Here is a 27,604-nt window from a genome sequence, read left to right as displayed (position 1 = left end):
TGTTGAGCTCTTTCAGCTAGACGAGCAGGAGGGCTCTTGACTCTGTCAAAAAATAAGTATCCTAGCTTTGACAAATGGACCTTTTCCTCTCTCGTCCTTTGACTCTTTTAACAGTTCTCTTTGAGAAACAGCCGCTGCTTCGCTGTCATCTCACATAGCTTCCTCTGAGTTCCTGGCCAAGGTTTAGACTTTGCGAGGACCCCCGAGACAGGATGAGCACCTGTGATAGAGCCATTCAGAAGATTTGTGGATTGCTCCAGAGAGCTGCCGCTGTAATGAGTGAATGTTATCCTACGATTCGATCTGCTCTTTTCACTGCTTGAAAGTGAGCGATCCTCACCCAGAACTCCAGTGCTGTCACAGGATTAATGTGTGTTAACAGGTGGAGGAGGGGGATTTGACTTGGGTCTTGGGATTCATTGTGTTGAACTAAATGGAGCTCTGAATTAGTGTGAGCATTTCAGATTGCCTTTGAGGTAGGCACACATTGTTTTTCTCCAATCAGCTCGGGTGGAATGCCTCTTTATGCAGGATTGCCTGAGCCAATAAGGATCAAAAGGTGCTCAGAAACAATGTGCAAGCCAGGCCATGCATCAAGTCCTGAAAGGGAAGCAGCTGCCGATGGGTTGGGTGGGGGGGCTAGGAGGGAGGCGATAGTGCTCTGTTCCTGTCTGCAAATTCATCTGACCCTGATGTATTCTCACTAGCATTCTTGCTGAGAAGCTGTTACAACCTAATCTCCGGACTGTCAAAGCAACAGGCAATGCACAGAATGCTTACAATAACATAGCGTAGAACCTCTTTTGAAGCCACATTTCAGAGCTGAAGTGTTCCTATCGACATCAGCATGCTGCAACGTACCCTGATTAAGTGTCTAACAAAAGTTCTTGCGGCTGCTACAGTGGAACAATGTGTACTAGCTTTGCAACTAAGCCGAGGCTAGTACACGTAGCCCTACATCTGCTATGATGGATGGAGAGAGGCTATCATGAAGTTTGTCTTCTCTTAATTAAGTTTTTGGTAGCACCCAGAGGAATTGGCCTGGAAAAGTAAAGTTTTTTTTGTGCCTACTTGTTGAAGGAACGATCATTAGCAAAAGCTAATATTTCAGCTAATTTACAGTTGTTCTTTGGTGGTCCCTGGCCTGAGATCATACGACTCTCTGGAATTCTTAACTTGACCTGCTCCCTCTGTGTTTGTTTTGGGATTCAGGTCAGTGCATCAGGAGTCCAATATGTTGGGAGGGAGTTTCGGGGAAAGGAAGAATGTTTTATTCGAAAATGTAGAGAAAGGATAAATGATATCAACCTGCTGTTAACTCAACCCAACCTCATTTTGTATTTGACTAATGTAGAACAGACATTTAATGGGCACCACAAAGTTTTGCTCGTGTTTTCGCTCTTTGTGGTCAACTAAAAAGGCCTCTTGAGTGTTATTATTCGTGTCCCTAAACATCCAATTCGAACTCCTCTGGAGCATTCCAGAGATGGAGCACTAGCACTTGAAGCCGATCCGAATTGGATTACTTCAGCACAGCCCAACAGAGCCGCTCTGACCAATTTATGATCTGTATGTTTTGGCGTGTACCGTGAGCTGAACCACACCGTTAACTTCAGCAATCCACAGAAGACCTCTCTTTGCTAAATTCCTGTGAGAAATGAGAAAGGAATGCCACAGAGATGGCACAGACAGCTAATTTCATGAAAACTCTATTTGTTTACTTACTTGACAGCCAATATCGCTAAATTGTCAGTGTATGTGTTGTAATTAAACTGTTGTTATGTCTGATCCCAAAGCATTAAATCATAATCATTTTTCAGGGACTCTCACCAAACCCATTTGTTCATTCATTGATTCGTTCATTCATTCATGAGGCATACGCTTAGCAATCTGTTCATTCATTTAATTTGTGTTACCCGAAAGAAAACAAAGTTGAAAAGATGAAAGGGAGGAAAGCCCAACATTATTACTTTTCCCAGGAACTAAAGCGACATAGCTGCTTATTACAGATGAGTGGACCACCAGAGTAGTGACAACTCATGTAGTTGCCTCCGGGATGAGAGGTTTTACCTATTACACAAGCAATTTCAATGTTTTCCAACTTGTTGCCAAGACAGTGGGAGTTTTTTTCTGTCCATTCTTTTTCTTGCCTCTCTTAAATTTTGCACGGGTTTAAAAATATAAAAAGAGAGAGAGAGAGAGAGAGAGAGAGAGAGAGAGAGAGAGAGAGAGGAAAGAGGGTGGCGGGTGGGGGTTTGGGGAGGCTAAAGGAATCCTGGACTTTTGTGCTCTCTATGAACTGCGAGCGAGCTAATGAATTGTTTCAGCCACTCAGCACTGCATTCACGGATATCCCCCAAAGATTACACACACAAATCACTTACACAATGGAGGCCGCAAGGAGGGCCTGGGCATCCCAGAGGAGCCTGGCCCCAAATACAAGCGTCTATAACCAAGACTGGGTTGGTGAAAAGGTGGTTGTGGAGGGGGTTTGCTTGAAGTCAAATGTTTTATAATCATTTGTAATGCAGTAGTCAAGGAGAGGGGAGGTAAAAAAAAAAAAAAGCAAAGGGGCAAGAGGGCATGGGGTAACTGGCCCCCATATGGAGAGAGACTAAGATGAAGAAAGACAGAGAAAAAGGAGAGAGAGAGGGGGACATGGGGAGGCACTGCTTTAGCATTTTGCAGCCCAGCCCAATCTTTAAAAAAAAAACGAACATAATTAACTCCTGGATTCTTTGTGTACCCCATCTGACTTGCAGGGAGGAGATGAAAGGGGCTTGCTAAGCCTTGTATTCCACCCCAATTATAAGAAAAATGGAAAGCTCTACGTCTCCTACACAACCAACCAGGAGCGCTGGGCTATCGGACCACACGACCACATTCTTCGCGTAGTCGAGTACACAGTGTCCAGGTAATGGGAAACCAGTCACGGCTTGACCAAGCACGGGTAACCAACCTAGTCATAGCCATCATAGACATTGGGGGACATATTCTATTTCATATTCAGATATTGTCAAACTGCCCTCTTGATTACAAAAACAACAACATTATATTATTGTCTCAAAAATGGGGGAAAAAAAATCTGTTCATGAAAATACCAAGCTTTACCCACACATTTGGTCCCCCCAATGTCAATATGTGGTGAAGGCCTTGGATCAAACCCTTTACACATGGACGTGCATGCGTAATGTTTGTTTTCCGTGTGGTTTTGGATCAGTCTTGAAAAGCCAAGCTCCTCTTGAAATGCTTTCACTGACAGTGATGAATGTTTTATAGAGATATGTAATCACAACATATAATTATCACGAAAGCTGACATCCATTCTGATTGTGTTTAGCTCCCCAGCTGAAATGCAAAACACCCAGCATTAACAAAACAAGCTGAAGTATACATTTAGTCTTAATCACATTGTAAATTAGCCTTTCCGATGCCAAACTTGCCAGTGTCATCTGGTTGGAAGATATAATCAGGCTTAGACAAGTTTGGTGACTTTTTCTTTTTTTGCTGATGATAGTTATGAGCAATTTCTCGTTTTTAACATTTTTAACAATATTAAGCATAATTAAATATATTTGTGTTTATTTAAATAAATTTTACAGATAAAAAAATTACAAATAAAAATGTATTCATTTATTTTTGTGTTTAGTTTTCTATGGCCTGAGTGGCTTGGATAGACTTCAGCATCCTTGTGACCCTACATAAGACCAGTGGTTTGGAAAATTGATGGACGATGGATGTAGTTTCTTGATTAAATGTATTTTTATATTTGGTTTTAGGAAAAATCCTAACCAGGTGGACACGAGGACTACTCGGGTGTTAATGGAAGTAGCTGAGCTCCACCGAAAGCATCTAGGAGGGCAGCTTCTCTTTGGCCCTGATGGGCTTCTTCACATCTTTTTAGGTGATGGCATGATCACTTTGGACGATATGGAGGAGATGGATGGCTTGAGGTACAGTATTAAATGCAGTTCCTGCAATAAATCAGACACTATTTGATGAGTCAAGCTATAATGCCTAAATAGTGATTTCAGTACTGTTTTAAATATGTTCAATGGAGTGTTTTTCTGCCATAGTGATTTCACAGGATCTGTCCTTCGAGTGGATGTGGACACAGATAGTTGTAGTACGCCCTACTCTATACCCAGAAACAACCCCTATTTCAACAGCACAAATCAACCCCCTGAAATCTTTGCCCATGGACTGCATGACCCAGGAAGGTAAGGTCAAATATTTCACAGACTTTACCACCAAAAAAAAATCACTTTATAGTCAAAAGTATGTGGACATTCAAACATCACATTGATTGTCAAACATTCATTTTCAAAATCACTGATCATTTGGGAATTTGTCCATCCTAACTGCTGCTCTATGAAGTCTTTTCATTATTATATGTTGTAAAATAAATGTGAGACCCATTTAGAGTTAAACCTCAGTGAGGTCTGAAACTGATGTTGGGCGATTGGATTCTAGCTTCCAGTTCATTGGGGTTTAGGTCTGAGCTTTGTGCAGGCTAGTCAAGTTCTTATACACCAGACGCGGTAAATCATTTCTTTATGGACCTCGCTTTGGAAAAGAGCCCACCCAAACTGTTACCACAAAAGTGGAAGCACTCAAAAAAGCACAGAATGTTATTGTGTGCCATAGCATTAAGACTTTTTCTGGAATTAAGAGACCTTGCCAAACCTATGATTTAAAATTATATATTGTTTAATAAAAATAAATAGTAATATAACAAAAATATCAGTGTTGTTTACATTGCTGTTGTCTTGAAACATGAATTTACAAAAAATACTTTGTGTTCTAGGTGTGCAGTGGATAAGCTCCGCATGGATACCAATGGGAGTCTGCTGATCCTCTGCACAGATACTGTTGGCAAAAATACGACAACAGGCAGGATCCTACAGGTCATCAAAGGGAAAGACTATGGTATGTCTGTTAGAAGTTGCTGGTTTCTGAGAACATGATGAATTACTGTACAGGCAGAAAGGCTTTTCAACAAGCCAAGTAGTTCCAACCAGGCAACCACTCAAGAAGTTCCTGTATTGTGTTTCAGAAAGCATTAAAATATCAGTCCATGTACTGGTTAAAAAAAAAATTGTTAAGTTTTTATGCTGACAGAATGTCTTCGACGGAATGAGGCTGTGTTCCAAAAATATTTAAGACTTTCCACAGCAACCTATCAAAGCGTTATTCAAGACTATTATTGCAATACTATTGTTTCTTAACATGTCCACACTTTAAATATAAAAATTATTTTCATTTCTGGGGGCATGCAAAGCAGCACGTATACAACAAAACAATTTATCACTGTCAAAGAGCATTTATATAGTCATTTCACGAGTTCACACTTAAAATCCAATTAAATAGAGTAAAGATTATGCGTATTTGGCGTGCGGTCCGGGAGAGGGCTCCGGACGCATAATTTTTGTCCAAACCCAGAATATCCCCCCATGATAAACTAGACTGTATTGTATTATGGATTGTGTTGACATCTAATAAGAGTTTATTAAATCAAAGTGAGGATGGTGAAGGGATGCTAAGAAACTGTCAACGAAAGGAAAGTCAGCTGTTTATATGCAAACCTCTTATCGTTGATTAAATTGATTAGCTTAATATGCTTGACTCGTGTTTAATTAGGTTTAATTCTCTTAACGTGCTCCTCCTGAAAATTGTTAATAAAGCATCACTAAAACATAGAATGACAAACATAGCACTTCATCTCTGTCGTGCTGATTAAGACCCTAAATTACTACCAGAAGTGAATGTAATATATATATATATATATATATATATATATATATTTATATATATATATATATATATATATATATATATATCTATACACTCACCTAAAGGATTATTAGGAACACCATACCAATACTGTGTTTGACCAGGCAAGATTTTCCAGTTTTCAACTGTCCAATTTTGGTGATGCTCGTGCAAATTGTAGCCCCTTTTTCCTATTTGTAGTGGAGATGAGTAGTACCCGGTGGGGTCTTCTGCTGGTGTAGCCTCTCCGCCTTAAGGTTGTGCGTGTTGTGGCTTCACAAATGCTTTGCTGCATACCTCGGTTGTAACGAGTGGTTATTTCAGTCAAAGTTGCTCTTCTATCAGTTTGAATTAGTCGGCCCATTCTCCTCTGACCTCTAGCATCAACAAGGCATTTTCGCCCACAGGACTGCCGCATACTGGAGGTTTTTCCCTTTTCACACCATTCTTTGTGAACCCTAAAAATGTTTGTCCGTGAAAATCCCAGTAACTGAGCAGATTGTGAAATACTCAGACCGGCCTGTCTGGCACCAACAACCATGCCATGCTCAAAATAGCTTAAATCACCTTTCTTTCCCATTCTGACATTTAGTTTGGAGTTCAGGAGATTGTCTTGACCAGGACCACACCCCTAAATGCATTAAAACAACTGCCATATGATTGGTTGATAAGATAATTGCATTAATGAGAAATTGAACAGGTGTTCCTAATAATCCTTTAGGTGAGAGTTTGTGTATGTATATATGTGTATATATATATATATATATATATATATATATATATATATATATATATACAGGTCCTTCTCAAAAAAATTTGAAAAAAATAAAATTATACATAGTTGAGAGACGCAAGACCCAACACTCTGGATGAGCTTAAGGCCGCTATCGAAGCATCCTGGGCCTCCATAACAACTCAGCAGGCTGATTGCCTCCATGCCACGCTGCATTGAAGCAGTCATTTCTGCAAAAGGAAATTTCTTTTATTGGTCGGACGAATTATGCTAATTTTTTTAGATAGAAATTTTGGGTTTTCATGAGCTGTATGCCAAAATCATCAGTATTAAAACAATAAAAGACCTGAAATATTTCAGTTGGTGTGCAATACATCTCAAATATATGAAAGCTACATTTTTATCATTACATTATGGAAAATAATTAATTTTTATCACATATGCAAATTTTTAGAGAAGGACCTGTGTGTGTATATATATAATATATATGGCCAAAATAATGCATTGGCTTTCTTGTACTCCTTACACATTGGCAGCAAACAAATATGGCTCTCTCCCAACCAATGCATTTAAACCCCAAAAAGCTTGTCTCACAAATGTGCCAAATTACCCCAAACACCAGGCCATTTACGATGTTAAACCATCACCATGGTGAATGACTTACTTCATTAAATCACATTTTATTGTTTTATGGGGCTCTGACTGTAACATTATAATACTCGCCATTCCCTAAGCTGCTGTATAATCTTTGTAGCCATACAAACTTACACAAATATACACAAACACTCAATAGTAATTGTAGGATTACCTCACCCTTTCTCCGTTGCTCTTGCGTCCATTCCCTAATCTATTTTAGCTATAATGTGAACTTAACAGTGCTCAAACTGAATGTTAATAAGGACATTTAGTGAAATGAACACAGCCCTCCATATCAAGTTTACATAGTGTTTTTATAACCGTCTGGGGAATAGCTAATTAAAACCACCCTGTGTGAAGTGCTAATGGTCTCTTGACAGATTGTGGTAAACATGGATATCCCTTACACAAACAAAGAAAACTGTTATTATGGTGATAAATTAACTTTGCAACACATGTAGGATGGTGATTGAAGACATTTAGTTTGTTAAATGTGTAAAATTGAGTTATCTAAACAGTTCAGATGATTAGGATTTCTTTTCTGTTAACTCAAATAACCCATAAAACTATACATAAAATGTACTGTGGTTACATGTCGACTTGTTGCTTGGTTTTGCTTTTTTTTCTTTGAGAGTGAGTTGTTGGTGTGTCTGCCTACAGAAAATGAACCGTCTATATTCGACTTGGGGTCAAACGGAGGTGCCACCCCTGTTGGTGGATTTATCTACAGGGGATGTCAGTCAAGAAGACTTTATGGAAGTTATGTATTTGGAGACAAAAATGGGTAAGTTCCCTTATATGATGTGGTATTACTACTTTTTGATCTGTGCCCCTCTTAGTATGTATCTAGTATGTATTTATAGTATGTATCTTTCAGTTAAACACAGCAGAGATACAAAATAGTTCCGTTTCCAAAAAAACAAAACAGATGTTATGCTCCCTTTTTCAAATCACTCCTCATTGCTAGGGTTTTGTGGTACCGTAATCATTGAATTGCGAAAGGAAACTGCCATCTTTCCTGTTTTTGACTGTGCCAACACACGCACACTGACTTGCCACATACCCCAATGAGAAAAAAAAGAGCTTTTTCAGAGTAAATTGAGAGCTGGTTTCCTGCCAGGTCAATTGGCCGCCGGTATATGTTTTTTACACTTTGCGCTGATTTGTAATTCATCCTCTTTCACTATCAGCCTGCCTATTTTGTCAACAGTGAGAGATAAACTGTAGAAAAGAAATTGTTCCTGGAAATTCAAAGCAATAAATTATCCCTAATGTTTTGTCTTGTCATTTTGTTTTGATGTCTGGGGCATCATAAATGATAGACAGCAAAGAGTATTGGAGTATTTATGATTTAAACCCCTGACTGTATGATTATTTCAGAAACTTCAGAATTCTCCAGAGGCCTTCAGAAGACAGATCGTGGCAAGAGAAGCCTCTTTGTCTTGGTACTAGCAGTTCCTGTGGTTCCTCACTGGTAGGCCACATCCTGGGGTTTGGCGAAGATGAATTAGGTCAGTGAGCTCTCAATAAGCTTTATGTATGTTCATTTCACCGCAAATTTTGTGTTTCTGTTGTAACCTTTATTCATGTCAAGGTTTCTTGAAAAACTGTATCAAGCAAAGTTTTAGGACTGGGTGATATGGCCTAAAATTTTGTTCCATATCATATGATATTGATATCATAGTATTAATTTACCTTTACTGGGGAAGAAAATACTTTCGTTTACACCTATTTGTTTGACCATGAGAATGAAATCAAGCTTGTTTAAACTCTTTTTAATTTAGATGATATCCATTTTATTTTTCCATACATTTTGTCTTCAAATTTATTTATTTAATTATAATCTTTTTTTTTTCGGGGGGGGGGGGGGGGGCGCTCTTTTAAGATTTAATCAAAATTTGTATAAACTTTTAACAATTTGATCAAGCTTTTAAAACATATTCAAATGAAAATATAACAATTGAGTTACAACAAAACATTGCATTTTTTGTCAAATAAGATGTAGGCTGTTTGATTAATCCATATACCGGTAGATTAATTATCTATAGTGATATCTATAATCATTATCGACTTTAACATTTTATTGCAGTCTATCGCCCAGTCATACAAAGTTTATACATTACTGTTTGAAAGTTTGAGGTTAGTACGATTTTTTGTTTTCCTTAATCACCAACATAAAAAAATTAAAAAGCGACAGTAAAGTCAAAAAAATATAAAGACTGCAAATGAATGCCATATTCATCAAAAATCCATCCTGAAAAAAATAGTTTACACAAAAATAAATATTTTTTAAATATTAAAAATACTGTTTTTATAATAATAATAATTCATTACATTCATTAAATTTTTAACTATAAAAATAAGAAATGCTAATGACTTTTAAAAATTCTGCTTTGCCAGGACATGTAATGTCATGGCCTGTAACAATACATTATATTTTAAAATATATTAAAATAGACACCAATATATTATTTTTTTACTGTATTTTTTAAAAAATATATCTATAAATCTTAATGACCCCTAACTTTTGAACAGTAGTGTAAGTTCAGACAAAACTAACACAAGAAAGCGAACAGGATTTGTTTTGTTTAGACAAGGTCTAATGAAGCAATTGTTTTACATAAAAATGTGTATACTGTAGTCATACATATCAAGTGGTCAGAAAAAACTGCTGAAATACAAGAATAATCTGAATGATACAGAACAGAAAGAAAACCAATCCCTTGTCCAACCTCCCACTTTTAAATATCTTTCCTCCAAGGAACATTCTGGTATGACACAGTACTCCTTTAGTTTCCTGACAGATTTCTTCCTTTTTGTTTTGCTGTGGACAGACGGTACAATTGGAAATCAGAGGTCAGCGTAGTCTGTCAGCATAGGGTTTATATGCGCAATCTCCTGCCTTTCCTTACATGCACATTTAACATTGGTATCAACTGATTTTTGGCACACTAGAATGGTAAAGGGATTCATTTATGTGAACTTGATGCCAGCCCCTCTGACAGTGCATTGCTAAAGCAAAGTTATGTCCACTCGCTGCTACTAGGCTGTACTTGCTGCCACCATGTAATGTCCTCACAGCTCAGTGCATCACAGGGAACATAAACTCACGAATCCAAACACCAGGTCAAGTGTGACAGAGAATAAATCTCATGCTTTGCCAAGATTGGGGCTCTGTGAGGGAGAGATAGCATTTGTTGCTGATTTGTAAGAGGGATTCAGTGGAAGGCTGTACTGGAGACCCACATGGCAGTCTCCTTGACACATGTTTACAATCTGTGCACAGTGCTGCAAGCTTGCTCCTCATTAAATTACTTGCATGAGGATTTAATGAGCCCCTCTTGAAACCCTCTCATGAACCAGTGTCAAGTGCACTGAGTAGGAAGGAAGGAAGGTGAGAGAAGACAGATGAGATCCCTTAAAGGTCTACATGTTTTCTTTCCTCTGCAGGTGAGGTCTACATCCTTGCCTCCAGCAAAAGCACGGTGATACAGTCGCACAGTGGAAAACTCTACAAGTTGGTGGACCCTAAAAGGTGCGTTGAACTTTGAATACACAGAGCAACATATTGTATACAATAGAGTTTATGCAACAGCCTCTCTGTTTTTCCATTTTCATTACTCGCATGTGAAATATGTGATGTTACTGCTGAGCAATGCTAATATTGAAACTCGCATAATTAATTCCATTTTCATTCCGTTTTACAAAACGTCCTCTGGTATTCTTTTTACATGTTATGGTTTGCACATCTGTGTGGTTGGTTCATACCAAGATAGTGATGGTTATTTTAAAGAATGTTGTTTTGTTCATACAGTGAGTGTGATTGGGGTCCAAAACTACATTGACCTGCATTAACTTTTATTGTGTGGACAAAAACACTGAGACTTTTAACAAAATAGCTTTCTTTTGTGTTCCGCAGTTTGAAATGACATAAGGGTGAATTGATAATGACAGAATGTTCATTTTTGGGTGAACTATCCAGTTAAAGCATTACTCGTTTTCGCTCACAGACACGCACAAGGAGTCTAGCTTCCCTTAAACAAATCATCACACAACTGCCGGTCTTGGCCAACACAAACCTCAGCCATAATTGGAGAGTAAGCATACCATTTCCAAATGTTAGTGTAACGTGTTTCTAACACCAACACAGTCAAGTTGGCTTGGACAGTGCTGGTTAACTAGTGAGCCTGTGTGGTCTGTTGGGTGTTTTCCTTGCTTTGACAGGACTTACACACCTGTCTTCAACAGAGGGAATGTTTTCCCTGAGAATGTTCATACTGTATGCTGGCGAATCTGCGGGGCGAACAAAATGCATCTAATTGACATACATGCGCACGGGTTCACGGCAAGAGCTTCAACACATGTGAAGGGAGTCGTTTAAAGGATTTAATCATTTCTGTATGCTCATTGGCTTTTTTCAATATGGCGTAATTTACCCCGTGTGTTTTACACCACTAAAAGCCACTTTTATGATAGATCTTGAAAATATGTCGTTCTCACCAAGCCAAGTGCATATGAAAGGCATATCATCTATTAGAAATGAGCATATGAATTCCCACATAACAACTGCCAAAAGTGTTTGCATGTTTAATAGATCAGATATATCATTTCCAGAAAAAAGGGACATTACAATAGGCACAGGCAGATCTGTCAAGTCTCTAATTCAAACCAATCGCTCATGAAACTTGTTTTTGTGCTTTCTATGCCATTCAATATCCTTTTACTGGACCTTTTTACACCATTAGAACTATATAAATTACCAGCAAATATCAGGTGAAATAATTTAAAACTTGAACATAATATATCTTTTTTTATTCTTTAATTGTTCTTTTTTAAGAGGGGAAAAAAAACCTGCTAAAAATACATCTTGTTCATTAGACACATGCAAAATTGTCCTAAACTACAAATACATTAATTTAGTCTTTCATCTACCATAATTTGCAGATCCACCTTGCAAAAATATCACATTTTAGTTTTTAGTCTGGTCTAATGAGGACACAATTGAATAGCAGTTGGTCTTATGTAAATCCAGAAAAAAGTATTTTGAATAAAAACTCTTTATAATAGATATCCTTATTTAAGTGAGACATGAAGGCTGTGAAAATAATATCCAAGAACAAAATAATATCCAAGTGAATTTCCAAGAGGTGACTGTCAGTTTACTTATCTGGAAGTGGAAGCAACCCAGACACTGGCTAGGTTGTTCCTCTAAACTCTAAACCATACAAACAAGAAGCAGAAAGGCAAATGAACACTTTGAAAAAGCTACAAAGTTCTGTATCTAAGAACCATGTAGAGGTGCACCAGCCAATTATAAGATAAGAGTTCTTTGTAACACTGACAGGTATAGGGGACCATGAGATGGCGCATCTAAAGTGTTTTGCTTAGTAGTGGCCATGTTGCAGCTTTGGTTCAGATAAGACCTAGATTCAAAGCAATATGTGTGGCACAAATCTTTCACTGCCCACATCTTGGTGTACACTATACCTGCAGTGAAGTATTCTGGTGAATGCACCATAGGTGGATATGTTTTATCAGCAGGAAATAGGTCTCTTGTTAAAAAAGAGAGAAAAATGCATTTCCAAAAACGGTGCAAATGACAGTAACAAAAATATCAGTTCCCTCCCCAGTCAAGTCAATCCCAAAAAATGTCCAGTCCAAACTGAAACCTGGAGTGAATCTGCCTGGAAGAATGAAAATCACATTTAATAAATAAATAGATTGCCATTATATGAACAATATAATTTGTTGTGTGTGTATCCTTATGTGTCCCAATCCTTATGCTGGTAAATGCAGAGATATTTACTTTTCAGCAATTCAGCAAGGATTGAGAGAAAATTGCTTGAAGGCCTGAATATTTTTGCAAGGCACTGTATACCCAGGTGACGACAGTGCCACCCAAGTCTAATGCTATTAATTACCACAGATGTTTCCATGAGTCTCCTAAACAAGGCCCCTCAAACTTACTTTATTTATGTTTTCTGGCATTGCTGCATTTTTCCAAAGAACAATTCTTTCCACCATTGATTGGAGTTGTTTAGTCTGTCAGACCTGTGGTGTTGGGTTCACTGTTTTATACATCTTGTCACTTTTTGTGGTCTAATTACCAAATAAAAGAGGTGATATAACAAATCTGAGTTACTAGCACTGTCAAGTGGGGTGGTCCAGCATTTACATTTCGAGTATCTACATTTACATCTTTCCTGTACCCTTTAACCTTTGCGTTCTGGCTAGGGTAGAGCTTCAAAATAGCCACGTTGTTTTGATTTTGATCTGCTGCGTTGCACTTTTAGGTTGTACAACTGTGTGGTAGGGGAGAGGGCATTAAATATCGTGTCATATGGAAGTCTAGTGTTTGAGATATTGCAGCCTCACCTTAATGACTGCACCCATCCGTGTTTGTTTAGCAGTCTGTTAACGTAGAATAATAAATAAGCCACCACACATTGAAATGTATGCATGTCGATGTCCAAGGTGGACAAGAGAGAGACTGTAGGATTGTTTATTGGCCGGTGGCAATAACTGAGAAGATGCCAGTAACTGAACTATTTATGAATTGGTAATATTAAACATAAACTTACACAAATCCAGTCTTATTCAATTTTCTTTTACTAGTCCAGTGTATTCAGTATTCAAATCAGTAGCGGCTCCTGACCGTAAATTCATGTAGGGCAGATTCTGGGTCTTAGCACTAGTTTAGACATTTACATTTTGCAAGCTTTATATTCTAATCACTGAACGCATGCAGAACACTTTTGGCAGAGTTACATTAGTGGTTACTAATAGTTACATTATTCAGCTTGAGGGTGACGCTCAACTGTTGATAGGATTTAAGTACAAACAGCTATCTTACGATTGCCATAATGTAGTACTTATTTCCTCTGAATGTTGTTTTATAATGTTACAGATTGTGGAGGAATCCCGGTGAGGAAAGGAAAGTCATGTCTATTCTCAGAACAAACATGAAACAAACACAATGGAACTATAAAGGCTATTCATTTACATAGCACAATTAAACTAAAGGATTTATACTTTCATTAATATGATTTGCTACTTCACATAAGAAAAACAGGCATGTTACTGACCTGATGCAGACTCCACATAGCTGAAGCGAATTGATGTCGTCTTGGTCTGGAGTGAGGGCAGTTTCAAATCTTCCCCTATGGCTCTCAATTAGAGCTAACTGCAGTTCCATTTTTCACCACAAATATTTACATTGGAAAACTGTGGGGCGCTGTAGAGCTGGGCAGGGATCAGACATCCGCTGCCCCACTAAAGGCTATCATACACTCAGCGCGCAACTGTTTTTTGCTAGTTATCATTTTCATTTCCAGCACCACATTGTTTAACCCTGAAAGACCTAGAACATTTTTTGGGTGCCTGTTGAGCCTCTACATTTCTTTGTTTTCCTCACCCATTCTAGCATTTAGAATCAAGTGCCATATATAATTTTAAACAGGGGAACCTGAAGTTTCCATCTAGCTCATTTGATGTCCCAATTTTACATTTATTTATTCTGAGAATGGATTCAATTAATATAATTTCAAGAAAAACGGCAGTAAAAATGGGGTGTTTTTACTGTGAACTCAAACAGAACTTCATGAAGTTGCATTTTTTTCCTTTTGAAAGTTAGACTTGGTTGTTTTAGACTTCCAGATTAATTTTTGTCTACATGTAACAATCCCTCAGCAAGTTATAGCCATTTAGTATAATATTATTTGAGTGAAAACAGGTGTATGTACAACCTGACAATGTAGACATGTCCTAAAAAGTTCAAAGAGTAAATAGAAATATTGTTATATAATAACAACACTGAAATAAAAATGTTCCTTCAGAGAAATATATTATAATTTGAACATGAAAAAACAAATGCAAACAATGCAACAAGTTGTGACAACAAACCGTGCAATAAAATATACTGAGTAAATGAACAAATGGTCCAAATAATCTTCGCAAACACAAATTGAGAAAAATGTACAGAGTGAAAATGGTGTAAAACACAAACTACATACAAATAGAGAAATATACTGACTTTTGTGTGCTGTGCTATGTGAGAGTGCTATGTGAGAGAGTGCTCTTCATGCGTTTATTTCTGTTTATTTTCATGCACACAAACTCACACCCACTTTCACATTCATTTTTCAGAGAAACGTGATTGTTAGTTCAAAAGACCAAACACTGTGTTACAGTGTTAATATAACATTGTTAATATAACATTTTTATATATTAAAAATAAAAGGATTCCTCTTTGGAGAAGCGTTCACTCTTGGAGGAGCTTTCCACTCACAAATTTCACCATGTAAATAGCAAATCCATTATGGTGGGTTAGGGTTAAAGGGAATGGGAGATAAGACTCTGATTGGTTTATTGCACGTTACACTCAAAACAGACCCATGACTCATTAAGAGACTAGCCCTGCGTCTCAATCAGCTCCCTAGTTCACTAGTCAGGGCACTGATCAGGACATAAGTCAATGGGCTGATTCCCTGATCAGTGCCCTGACAACTGAACTAGGGATCTGATTGAGACTCACCCTATGTACAACCCTTTTGATCCATGTGCCTGGCACCCGACCGTTAAGTGCACCTGCGCCATTTGCTTCAGATCATGTGCTCAGATCGTTAAAATTGGGCCCTTGGTGTAATAATACACGCCTGCCGAAGCCATGCACTACATTTTAATATATCCTGCTTACTTTCAACTGACTTAGTATATAAAATCTGAAAAATATTTGTTGCAGGATGCTCAACACATTTACAATTTATTATTGATTTAATTCATTTAGAGGTCTTATGTTTTGTATGAATATGTTGCTGTTAAAGACAAGCCGCAGTTGACTGAACTGTTATCTCAGTTGGCGTATTCATTGTAAGAAAAATGTAGCTCAGTAAGCAAACTTCATTACATGCCACTACAAGTGATAACTAAATGTTAACCCAAATTTGTTTAATTATCCCATAATTTACTCACACTCAAGCCATCCTAGGCATGTATGACTGCCAAATATAATTAGTTATGTTAAAAAAAAAAATCCTGGCTTTTCCAATTGTGAAGCCCAAAAAAGCGAATCCATCCATCATAAAGGAAATCCACACGTCTCCAGAGGGTAAATAAACCCATTCCGTAGCAAACCAATGCATTTTTGTAGGAAAAATATCCATGTTTATAACTTTATACAAGTATAATATTTGACCGTTTGTGAGTCTAATTCCGGCGAAAGATTGACCTCTGACCCGACGCATGAGGTACTGACGAACTGTGAAGCGCAAAGGATAGAGCAAAACAAAACACCGGTCACAAATTAGAATTAAAGTTTTTTTTTTTTAAATTAAGCGAAATGTCAGAAGAGCTTGAGTTTGTTTTCACTGTGTAAAAGTTGTACCTGTTCCTGCTTCCAGATACTTTTTTTTGTAACGCCTCCGGAGAGGTTCTGAGCCAGCTGAGGCGATACTAAAATGTGAAGTGAAACACGGCAGACTGTTGATTGGTCAGAGATATTCACTATTCACTGCGTCAAGCGCCAGACCCTGCCCATTTTTAAATAGTTTGGCGAGAGATTGAAACAACATTTGTCTTCTTGCTGTGAGAAACAGCCACATCCCGAGGATCAAAAACAGCATAGGCTACACTCGATTTCTTCCATTGTCCTGTGTGTTTAAGCGGGTGTGTGTCGCGTAGAAGATTACGTCACCGCAGGACACTATGACGATCAGGTACTATCTGCAATGGAAAACGGAGCAAAAAACGAGCCGAGTTGAATCAAGCTGGTGCTGGTAATGGAAAAGCACCATATGATAAATGGCTTCAAAATCGAAGTTACTATTCACTCCCATTATGAAAGCTTTTAATATAACTCCGATTTTGGTTGAAAGAAAAGCAAGGCATATACACCTAAGATGGCTTGAGAGTGAATACATTATGGGATAATTTTCATTTGTGGGTGAACTATTCCTTTAATAGTGATTTTTTGTTGTTGTTGTGGAATATACAATCTTTTCTGTCAACCAAAGACTTTTGGTTAGGTGTTATTTTAAGGACTTCTGAAGTGACTTTTATTCACTCACTAAATGTTCAAGCCTCAGACCTGAAGATATGTTAGAAAGTAAACAACAATGTATCTTCCATGACTGGATTTTGATGGCTTAAGATGTGTGAATAGGTTCTTTAGAAATGCTTTTCTGTAGCGATTATGGCGGTTGCAAATTCCTCTAGGCCTAAGTGTGTATCAAGGTATACAAACACTTTAAATAGTGCTCACATTCTCCTGGTCCCCATCTCTCACAAGTGTCTTTTATTTCATGGTCTGTCCTAAATCTCTCCCGCTCACAACCGTGTTCCTCCCCTTGACAAAGACCCTTAGGGGTGGTATTGAATGGCCTACAGCTACAATACACAGTAAATTTTTTGATACAATGTATTCACAAAGAGGTGCTAACAAAAGAGAGAAATGACAAAAAGGACAGAGTCACACAGTGTGCCTTGATGAAGCCTTTTCTCAAACACTCCTGAGCTCTTCACCCCTCTACCCGTGCACTTGCTTTCATCAAATAACTCAACTGTTTCTTACTATCAAAGCCAACAAGTTAAGCCAAGAGATATTAAACTGTTTTCTAAAGAAAAGCTCAGAGATACTGGACTTATTACCCATGAGTGGTCACACACAGAATCCGAATTCCTCAAAAAGCTTTTTAGATTTCCTCGGAATTTAATTAATTCACCAAGTTCTACATTTCTCTCATTCCTTGTGTTTTCACTTATGAAATATTGGGGGTTATTAATTTTGCTTGCAGCTATCAGTAAGTGTATAGTAATCTTAAGTTGAACACATCTGAATCGATTCCACATAATTCAACACTACAACTTGTCAAATCAGCATAAGAGGCACCAAAAAATCCACAACTTCCACTACTTCCTTAGCATGAGTGTAGATGATTTCTCCCTAGGTGGGAAATGCAGAACAGGGAGGAAAACTGGGATATCGGTTAGCATATTGTGCCAAACAATCCTAGGATGGACAAAAAGAGTGGTTGGGCAGCTGATGTGTTCAACCTCCCATTCAAGCTACAGGACAGTCTTAAACTAATAAGCTGGGGCATTCTTTTAATTTATCAGTCTGTGTTTTATGCAAGTGGCCTCACAGAGTTGATACATTCCCACAGTGCCTGTTGACCCAGCTGTCTTTGTCAAGTGCCACGGCAGCAGGTGTTGTTTTCATGGCCACCCTGCCAGTAATACAAACTGTTTAGTAGTGCCGCTGACCCTAACGTCATTAACAGTGTTAGCCCAATCCTCTAGGGAGCGTCTCTTTCTCTCCTTTCCCTCCCTCTATTTCTTTTTCACTATCCATCTCTATTTCATTCTCTTCCTCATCTTTTCTGTCTCTATGTTTTTTTAACAACATAGCCTGTCACAACAACACAAAAAACAAAAAAATACAAAGTGTGGATGAGAGACAAGGGAGACCTGATCTGGGTGCTGAAAGCGTTAGAGGGGAGCATGGGAACTGCTCCCCCACTAGACCCCCAGTGCATCCTGCCAGAATTCCCTTGTTACCACCCTACTCCTGCCATCAGTCACTAAAGCTGTCAGGGAAACCCAGAGATCCAACATCCCATTCTCTTATAGACACTCATAAGCCGGGTTCACACTGTCGCGAGGAGCACCGACATCCAACGGTAGCTGGGTTTGGTTAAACCTGTTTCAGTTTGTAAAACTTGTTGGCGTCTGTTGTCAACGAATTAACATGTTATGTCGATGTTTGGAATAATCAAACTTCTTTGCAAACCGTTGGCATGACGAGGTCAGCATCTCTGCCAGCTCCATAGAAACAAACCTGCACACGAACGACAACTCCCTTAATAGGAGCAGGAGAAATAAGACTAATCGCAATTAATCCAAATTATGGAAACAAAACAGTTATTGCTGGACTGTGAAACTATGTTAAAATAATGTTCAAAAGAAATGTATTATTATAATAAAGATATGTATGCTAAAGGAGTAGGATATGCATTAAAAGTTTACCCAAAATTTACAATTCTGTTATAATTTACATATGTCATTTAAAACCTGTCAAAAATCTTTAAACACATGACAAAAACAATTTGTCCATCCATTAAAAGTCCATACAGCAAAAATGGACATGCATCAAAAAGTACAAGTTCAGTTATTAACTATTCACTAGTTGCTTATTAGCATGCATATTACTAGGATATTGGCAAATATTAAATGTATGGTATGGTACTTCAGCGCTGGGAAGATGAATCTTTAAGCTGGGTCATTAATGTTGTAGAAATGTGAAATTATTTTTACATTTGGCGCCTTCTAGACTGAGAAAAGATCCTCATGGGGATGAAAGACAACAGTTCCCAGAATGCTTCGCTGTCCTACGAGGCCACTCCCAAAGCCAAAGCCTACTAGATTACTGGGTCATTTGCCCACTGCGTTCATTTCCATAAAAATCAGTTTATTTAGAGAACAGAGTACAAGTAAAAACTGATTGTGTCTGTTCAATATGTAAGGGATAATGTACACCCAGCCGGTTGTTATCGCAGAATAAATCCCGACAGAGTGATCAGGACCCCGACGTGAAGCGGAGGGGTCTTGCATCACTCTGAAGGGTTTTATTCTGTGATAACAACCGGCTGGGTGTACATTATCCCACTTATTACACGGCTACTAGTCTCAAATAAATAATTATTAGACACAAAATATTGTCTCGAGATTAAATATTTTATTAGCTCTTCCGCAAAGCTTCCGCAAAGGAAAACAGCTCCAACCTGCTTTAAGCCTTTATCTATTGCTGAAGATTTGCCATGCCCTTGCTAAATGTTGAAAATGAATGCTGAAAGGGTTAGTTCACCCAAAAATGAAACCAAGCCTATGATTTACTCACCCTCAAGTTATCATAGGTGTATATTACATTCTTCTTTCAGACAAATACAATCAGAGTTTTAAAAGTCCAGGCTAACTTTAATCCAAGCAGTAGTTGTAGTTGTGTTTGAAGTCCATAAAAAATGCAGCTGTCCGTCAAATAACGTGCTCCACACGGCTCCGATGGGTTAATAGAGCCTTCTGATTCGAATCGATGCGTTTGTGTAAGAAAAATATCTATATTAAAAACGTTATAAAGGAAACCTGCCTTGAAGTCTTCCATTGTAACCCACGACTGTTTAAGCCACAAGATGGCGCCAGCGTTAAGCATTGAAGTAGTACCGGTCAAGATAACTCGTAGTACCCGTATGAGCGGTTGTTATCTGGAAATAACGTACCGCTGGAATGCGCGATTGACCAATCAGAATCAAGTATTTCACAGAGCCGTGTAATAAAATGTGATTTAGTTAACGTGCGAGTGTCACAGCAGCACTGCAGGAGTCAGATTTCATTCACCGTCATGAATGAGATGAATGAGCTCTCGTGATAAGAGCTGAGGTAAATGAGTCCGCGCTCGCGGGATACATTCACAGCGTGTGATCAGACTGCTGCATTTTCAGTTCATGCCTTTAGAAGCTATCGTTTGAATATACTCCAGGGTTTCTACTGATACAATCGCAATCGCTAATCGCTGAAGTAACCCTTTATTGCCTTATTCTTCATGACCTTATTCTACATCCCTTAATCCTACCCAATACTTAAACTTAAATGCTACAAAAACTGTTACTTACTATTAATAAGCAGTAAATTAGGAGTTTATTGAGGCAAAAGTCGTAGTTAATAGTGAAGATGTGTTCCCCCCATACTATTGTGTTACCACAATCACTTTATATGATGAACAGATATAATTTTGGCTTTTAGTCATATATAAAAATTGAGCAAGGATTATATGAGCATATAGCTCATCAAATATAGTTAACAGAAACCCATGCTTGCATGAGAACAATGATTGAGAACAATGATGTTTGTTGGTACATTGGTACTGTAGCTTGGTATGAGATGTGTATAAAAGTGGGGTGAATAACTTTTAATCCTGTTCTTTTAGTCCAAACCATTAAAGGTACATTCTGCCCCACAAGTGGCATGAAGCTGAAATGCAAAAAGTAATCATTGTTTCCCACTATTGGTTGTGCCAGGCGTTGCATAAGCCCACAGTATGTACACTTAGTGTTTGCACATTAAACTGCATTTAGTATTTTAAAGTATTTAATAGAAAAAACAACACACTTTACTTTATATACTGTGATTCTACTTCCATTCTTTCCACAACTCTCAGCATTAAGCACAGAATCATTGGCCACCTTACTTTCCAGTACACCACCTCTAGTGAGATACACAGAATGTGAACTCACCAAGAGCTCTCCAGCCTGTTTCCCATAGAGTTGCTGCTTCAATGGAGTCCAATTACAGTGTGTTTGTTGGCCTGTTGGGTATGTCAACAGCCCTGCTGCTCACTAATAGACAGCCTTCAAGAGATTTGCCTGGCTCATTAAGCAGTGTGTTTAGCTGAGTGATGCATAAGAATGTTTGAACTTCAGACAGGTTCAGCACAAGCAACTTACTTTGACACTGAGGTTTTGCATTTAAAATTCATTGCACACAAGCATTATTGTTTCCATGCAGAGCCAGAATTGTGTTGTAGGTGTTCATAGTGCTTTTAATTTCCATACACATTATTTTTTAGGTGATAATTGGTATAGGTGAGAATAATTAAAGACTTTCAATCTTAGAATTCTTTCAATTCAAAAATCTTTCTGTCTGACTGTTTATATACAAAGTAGCATCTTTTCTCAGACTTAAATAACTTTTGTTATAGACAGACAACCAGATGAAACCTAAATGGACACTAATTACACAGTACAATACATTTACTTAACTACTCAATACATGTGGTGAATATGTACTCTAGTAATTGTCAATGGTTTATTTTGTTTAAAGTTTCTGTGAAACAACAGCGTATAAAAAGATCACCATACGATTGAATCCCACAACAAGTGACTGTAAATAAATATTTATATTTTTTTATAATAAATAAGTCTTTTTACAGTGAAAAAATCAGAGGCAACAATTGAGAGATAAACATTCAAGTGAATTGATTTCATTGTGTATGCATGCACCAATATTATGCATACAACGATATAAATAAGCCGATAATAATTTCTATTTTAGAGCCAATATTGGATAAATGGCTGGTATTAATATTCTTTAGTTTGACAAAAAAAAAAAAAAAAGTAAAAATCAGTCATCGTATGTTACTGATATATTGTGCATCCTTTGTTAATAAATCATAATTAATTCAGTCATCATGATGTTTTCCCATCATTTGTCTTTGAGCATGTTTTCCACATGTATGTGTATTTTTGAAGCACTATGCTTTATAAAGGCTTTACAAATCCTATGTTTGCATGTTTGACAAGTCTTTAATTTGTGAGCTGAAATATGTGAGACCCCTAGTTGACATCAATGTTCTGTGCAGGCCACAGGTCCCTAAGGAGTGCAGACGGCCAGTGGAGGATCCAGAGATGCTAAGCACCGCTTGTTCCCGTGAATGCAAGAACGGCCACTGTACGCCCACTGGCAAATGCTGCTGCAGTGCTGGCTGGGAGGGCCCCTTCTGCTTACGAGGTAAAGAACCAATCAGAGCACTTTGCCTGTGTCTTTGATTTCAAAGCTTCATGAAACTTCCAACCTCTTTCAAGATCTTTTAAGCTTATTTCTACTTTTGCATGTCATTCACAGCTAAATGCGAGCCTGCCTGTCGCAACGGCGGGGTCTGCGTGGAGCCCAACAAGTGTCTCTGCAAGGAAGGCTTCTCCGGCGGCCAGTGCGAGAAAGGAGAGCGAGGAACACGAGGGGACGGTGAGAAAGACAGCATCCTGGAGCACATCATTGACATGACGTCTTACCTGCTGGACCTCACCAGTTATATTGTATAAAAAAGCAGGGCAGGATGATAATGCGCTCTTCACCGGTCGGCAGACTGAACGTTACGGAGGCCTTTCAGAGTTTGCCTTCAGGACACCATCCCCAAATTCCAACTGCCCCTCACCTGATCCTCCTCTCCCACCACTGTTTGTATTCATGAGCCACAGGCTTTGATCTTCATGCTCCCCTACACCATCTGTACTCCCAGCCCTATGCACAAATACACACGTAAAACAATAACAGGGTGGCCAATGGAACCTCTATGCGCATAGCTGAAGGGGTCGCATGTTGGAGGTACCACGCAGGGTTCTCCGGTTTTTACTGCTGGTATGGTGTGTAAAGTCTGGTCCACTTTAAAGTCAAGTGTCCCTGCAAGAGGACTCACAAAGCACTGGAAGCCCCACATGAGACCAACTCGGATGTTCGGTCCAACCCCAACATGGGCAACGATTTGTACTACAGGACTAATTGGGATTTTAGGGAGTAAACAACGCTCATTTAGGAAAGTCAAATGGACAGTCTACCAAACTGAACTGTGCCATAAAAAAAATCACTGCCATGGATTCACAGGTTGTTTAAAGAAGGGAGGGGAAGTAGCTGTCAGCACAGCCACAAAACCATACAACAGACTTAGTCTTATCCAGCAGGTCTGTGTATAACTGGAGAATTATTTTGATGGGACTTGATGCCAGTTTACATGCAGTTTAGAAAACGGAATTGCTAAAATGTCATCCATCTTCTTGATGTAATTGCTGAAACGATCAATGAGGATCCTGCAATGTCAAAACTGAATATCGGTTGTATCCCATTGATGTTTCATTTAGATGAAAACTTAAGTGAAATGTAAATCTTTAAGAATGTTCACAGTCACTTTTATTACATTAATTTAATAATTAAGATGACTGGTTTGCAGAGAAACTAACCTAAAGAGGAAACTGATCTGGTTAAAGTTGCAGTATCAGCTATACTATTTTCCTATAGTTGTTCATCATGACCATGCACGCTGCTTTCATTGCAAATTGTATATCTTATCATATTTTAAAATGTTCATATATCTTCTTTCTGTGAGATATCAAGCACAGAATCATGTTTTTTTTTCATATGGAAACCCCATATAAGGTGTTTTAGCAAATAATACAGTTTTTGAATACACAGATTATTTCACAATGGGAAGCTTCATGTAATATTCTTTTTTTCTAAACACCGAACCATATTCAGTTTTGTCATATACAAAAGGGAACAAGACTGGTGACTGGTGTACATTTCATATAGTACTGGACTGAGATATGTACTACTTAGATTTGCCATTGTTTTAATAGAGGAGGGTTTATTTTTTTAAGGAATAATATATGGGAGAGGAGCAGTTTTGCATTAAGCCTGTAAAATCATTTTACGTATGTTACTTACAGATACTTACACAGTTCCGTTGAAGATACAACTTCTATAAAAATCTAATTTAAAACTATAACATTTTTCTCGTACTATCAAGTCCAAAAAACGAGTTTCCTTCGGACTATGTAATGTTTCTCTAAAACGAGACTCACGGTATAATTTTAGAGACGGTTTTCTATTTTTGTCAATCTGCTCATGATTAAATAGAAGAGAATGTTAAATGCTATATGTCATCAAGACCCCATAGTATACCTCTAAAACTGCTCGCAAACTTGCAAATTCACTACAGCTCAAGTAGAAAGGATCCCGTAACTTCATCATATTTCCTCATCACATCAGCTGTTTTATTTACCGAATATCTAACATGACCGAAACTAGATTAATATGAAACCACTAGTACATTCTGTTCAGTTTTAGACTCATTTGTAACCAGTGAGGTCATGAATAACCTGAATTAACTGTGTCATTGAGCGCTTTTTTAATATGAATTTTGTTCTTTGAAGGTTTACAGCCCCCTCCAAAATAGTCAGGTGTATTCAATGTTTATAGTATAATCACTTATTTCTCCCAAAGATGAGTATAATTAACAACAATCCCCATGTGTGTATTGCTTTCTATTCGGTGCATTTTAGCATTCTTTGTTACAGTACGTGTAAGGAATCCAAGCTGTAAATCTACTCTATAATTTTAGCACTTAATGTGAAACCTGCATTGGAGCTGCTGGGAAGGTGTCATGTGAACAGAGTAACCCTGTTTCTTTTATTATTTAAGTAGTTACGCCTTAAAGTTATTTAAGTTGTCTACGATGTTTTTACTGTTGTATGTGAAGAAATATGGTCATTTATTGTAAATAACTAGGTTTATCTTGGGTTCTTCTCAGAAATATCAATATGTTTATTAAAGTGTATAGCATGTTTGAGAACTTAATGAATGACTCCATTATTGTTTTTTCTCAAAATTTGATCCAATTTTATCTGAACATGAGTGGTTTTTTATAAACAATTCTACTATATAGTATCAGCTGATGGTATCTGTAGGGTGACAGCAGTTTTACACACATGCATATTGTTTTCTCATGCTAAATTAAATAAAAAAGACAATATTTTCCCATTAATACAAGCTATCAGAGAGCATCTGGAAATTGTCTCATTTCTTGTCACTATCCAAAGTTCTATTTTCTTCTGTCATCAAGGTACAGTGGATAGAATGTTGCAAAAGTGAGATTGCAAAAGAGGTCAACGTTTTCCAGTGTAGAATGTCAATCACCACCAATATGTTTTGACGCTCAAAAGGAAAGTAACGTATTTAAGTGAGGGTAGTATATGGTATGCCCACAAAGCCCCCCATTAAAAATGGCCATTCAGTGCCGTCCTCTGCAAAACTTCACGGGAAACTTCACAAACAGAACAGTGTAGGTTGATAGCATTATTAAATTCCATCTCCAAACATCAATCAGATTGAGTGGTCGTTATAATAATGAATGAGGACCACCCACGTCACCATATTCAGCCCAATGTATTTAGAGTAATGCAATACTAAGTTGTCTGTGCGTTGCTCGGAGCCAATCAAAATTGTGTTGGGGAGCAGGGCTGATAGGGGTGTATTTGAGTTTATATACTATCTGTGGCATGAATCATTACTTTTCATTTGGAATGGTTTTCTTTCTCTTCCCCAAAGGGCCTTTGCCTGGCTATATTTCATAAACAGTGTAACCCGGCACTCAACATAAACATGACGAGCCTGTATACTAAATATTTGCAAAACTCTGATGGTTGGAAAACTCACTTATAATATCATATACACAGAATAAAGAATTATCGGGCAGATAATGGGTTTAGATAAGAGAATGACAAGAGATAGGGACATAAAACTTTATCTATATTGTATATGTGGATATATGTATATTGATGAACTTCCAGGAACACCACACTTACATCTATTAAACAGAACACACACATTTACTTTTATCGCACCCGTGCTTTAGCAGTGTTCTATTACCTCATGTATTTACGTGATGGAGTCAGTGAGGACTACTGCTGAAGTGCGTGTGGTCATAACTGAGTAAGTCTGAGTCCCTCAGAGCCTCACTGATGAAGCTATGGATCAGAACGCACCCTCAAAATTAGAGCAAACATGCATCAATGGCCTCTCGAGTGATGTTTGGAGATAAAAACTATCCCTGTTTCTTAAAGGGTTAGTTCCTAAAAATGAAAATGCTTTCATAATTGCTTGCAATGCATTGCTTTTTTTCTGTGGAACACAAAAGCAGATATTTTAAAAACAGTTTTTATCCCTACAGTGGCAGTCAATAAGGTCCAAACATTTCAAGCACCAAAAACATTATCACTTTGTGTGATCAAACGAAAATATGGCATTAATAGACATTAGGGAAGTGCCATCTTTAATTTTTGACAGGAATGAAAATGTAGCTGTGAGTGATAGAAGTGTGTTCAATGGAGTGTACCTTTGTTTAACAACATAAAGGTGCTAATCATATAATTAGAATATCGTCAAAAAGTTGATTTATTTCACTAATTTCATTCAAAAAGGAAAACTTGTGTATTATATTAATTCATTACATACAAACTGATATATTTCAAATGTTTTGTCTTTTAATTTTGATGATTATAATTAGCCTGGTTAAAACCATAGACAAATCATTTAAAAGGGGCGTCACCAACGGACAATGATGTGTGCAGAGCGACGGATATCTGAGACAGCAATTCTGTTTGGGATTTCGAGAAAGATGTTGCAATGGCTTCTGACAACATTTGCCGTTGTTGTAAAAGAAATATGATAATAGTTGGTGTCCACCGCCACTCCATCAACATTTTAGAAAAATTTGTAAACCCTATTAGCATTTCAGACTGACTGAAACATCTCGGACTGACGGTCAAACAGAAAACATCAAGCTCTGATTGCATTTGCTCTCGTTGTAAGGCATTTGTATTGCGATTAGAACGCGATTTGCAATATTTTAAAAATAAAATAATATTAAGGAGGCTTTGGAAAATTGTGTCTCACAAACTTTATTCAAATTCAGTCATTTCAGATGTGTTAGAACATTTAGATTCCGACAAATGGGTTTGAATGGGCTCTTTGCCATACCACTTGCAGAGCAAATCTAAATTTGCCGGAAGTTGTCTGGGTTTTCCCAGGCTAGATTATGGGTGTACTCACACTAGCCAGTTTGAACCGTGCCCGAGTGCGTTTGAC

At 37.9% G+C, this 27,604-nt stretch overlaps 1 protein-coding gene and 1 long non-coding RNA gene across 2 annotated transcripts in view; one reads left to right on the top strand and one right to left on the bottom strand.

The window, feature by feature from the left end:
- The window catches only part of hhip (hedgehog interacting protein), a 41,397-nt gene extending 16,939 nt beyond the window's left edge, over positions 1-24,458 (top strand). The window contains exons 5-13 of the mRNA XM_067441369.1: positions 2,763-2,914; positions 3,780-3,953; positions 4,077-4,220; positions 4,808-4,929; positions 7,802-7,925; positions 8,522-8,652; positions 10,592-10,676; positions 22,548-22,696; positions 22,811-24,458. Of these exons, the coding sequence (XP_067297470.1) occupies positions 2,763-2,914; positions 3,780-3,953; positions 4,077-4,220; positions 4,808-4,929; positions 7,802-7,925; positions 8,522-8,652; positions 10,592-10,676; positions 22,548-22,696; positions 22,811-23,007 (1,278 nt within the window). The 3' untranslated portion in view covers positions 23,008-24,458. The remainder of the gene's footprint in view (positions 1-2,762; positions 2,915-3,779; positions 3,954-4,076; positions 4,221-4,807; positions 4,930-7,801; positions 7,926-8,521; positions 8,653-10,591; positions 10,677-22,547; positions 22,697-22,810) is intronic.
- LOC137073156 (uncharacterized) overlaps positions 1-27,604 on the bottom strand; it is an 82,151-nt gene that overhangs the window by 8,403 nt on the left and 46,144 nt on the right. The gene's annotated exons all lie outside the window — the stretch shown is intronic.

This window comes from Pseudorasbora parva, chromosome 4 (assembly GCF_024679245.1).
Source record: "Pseudorasbora parva isolate DD20220531a chromosome 4, ASM2467924v1, whole genome shotgun sequence".
Classification (NCBI taxonomy): Eukaryota; Metazoa; Chordata; class Actinopteri; order Cypriniformes; family Gobionidae; genus Pseudorasbora; species Pseudorasbora parva.
Note: the sequence above shows the minus strand (reverse complement) of the source record. Positions and strands in the feature narration are given on the sequence as shown.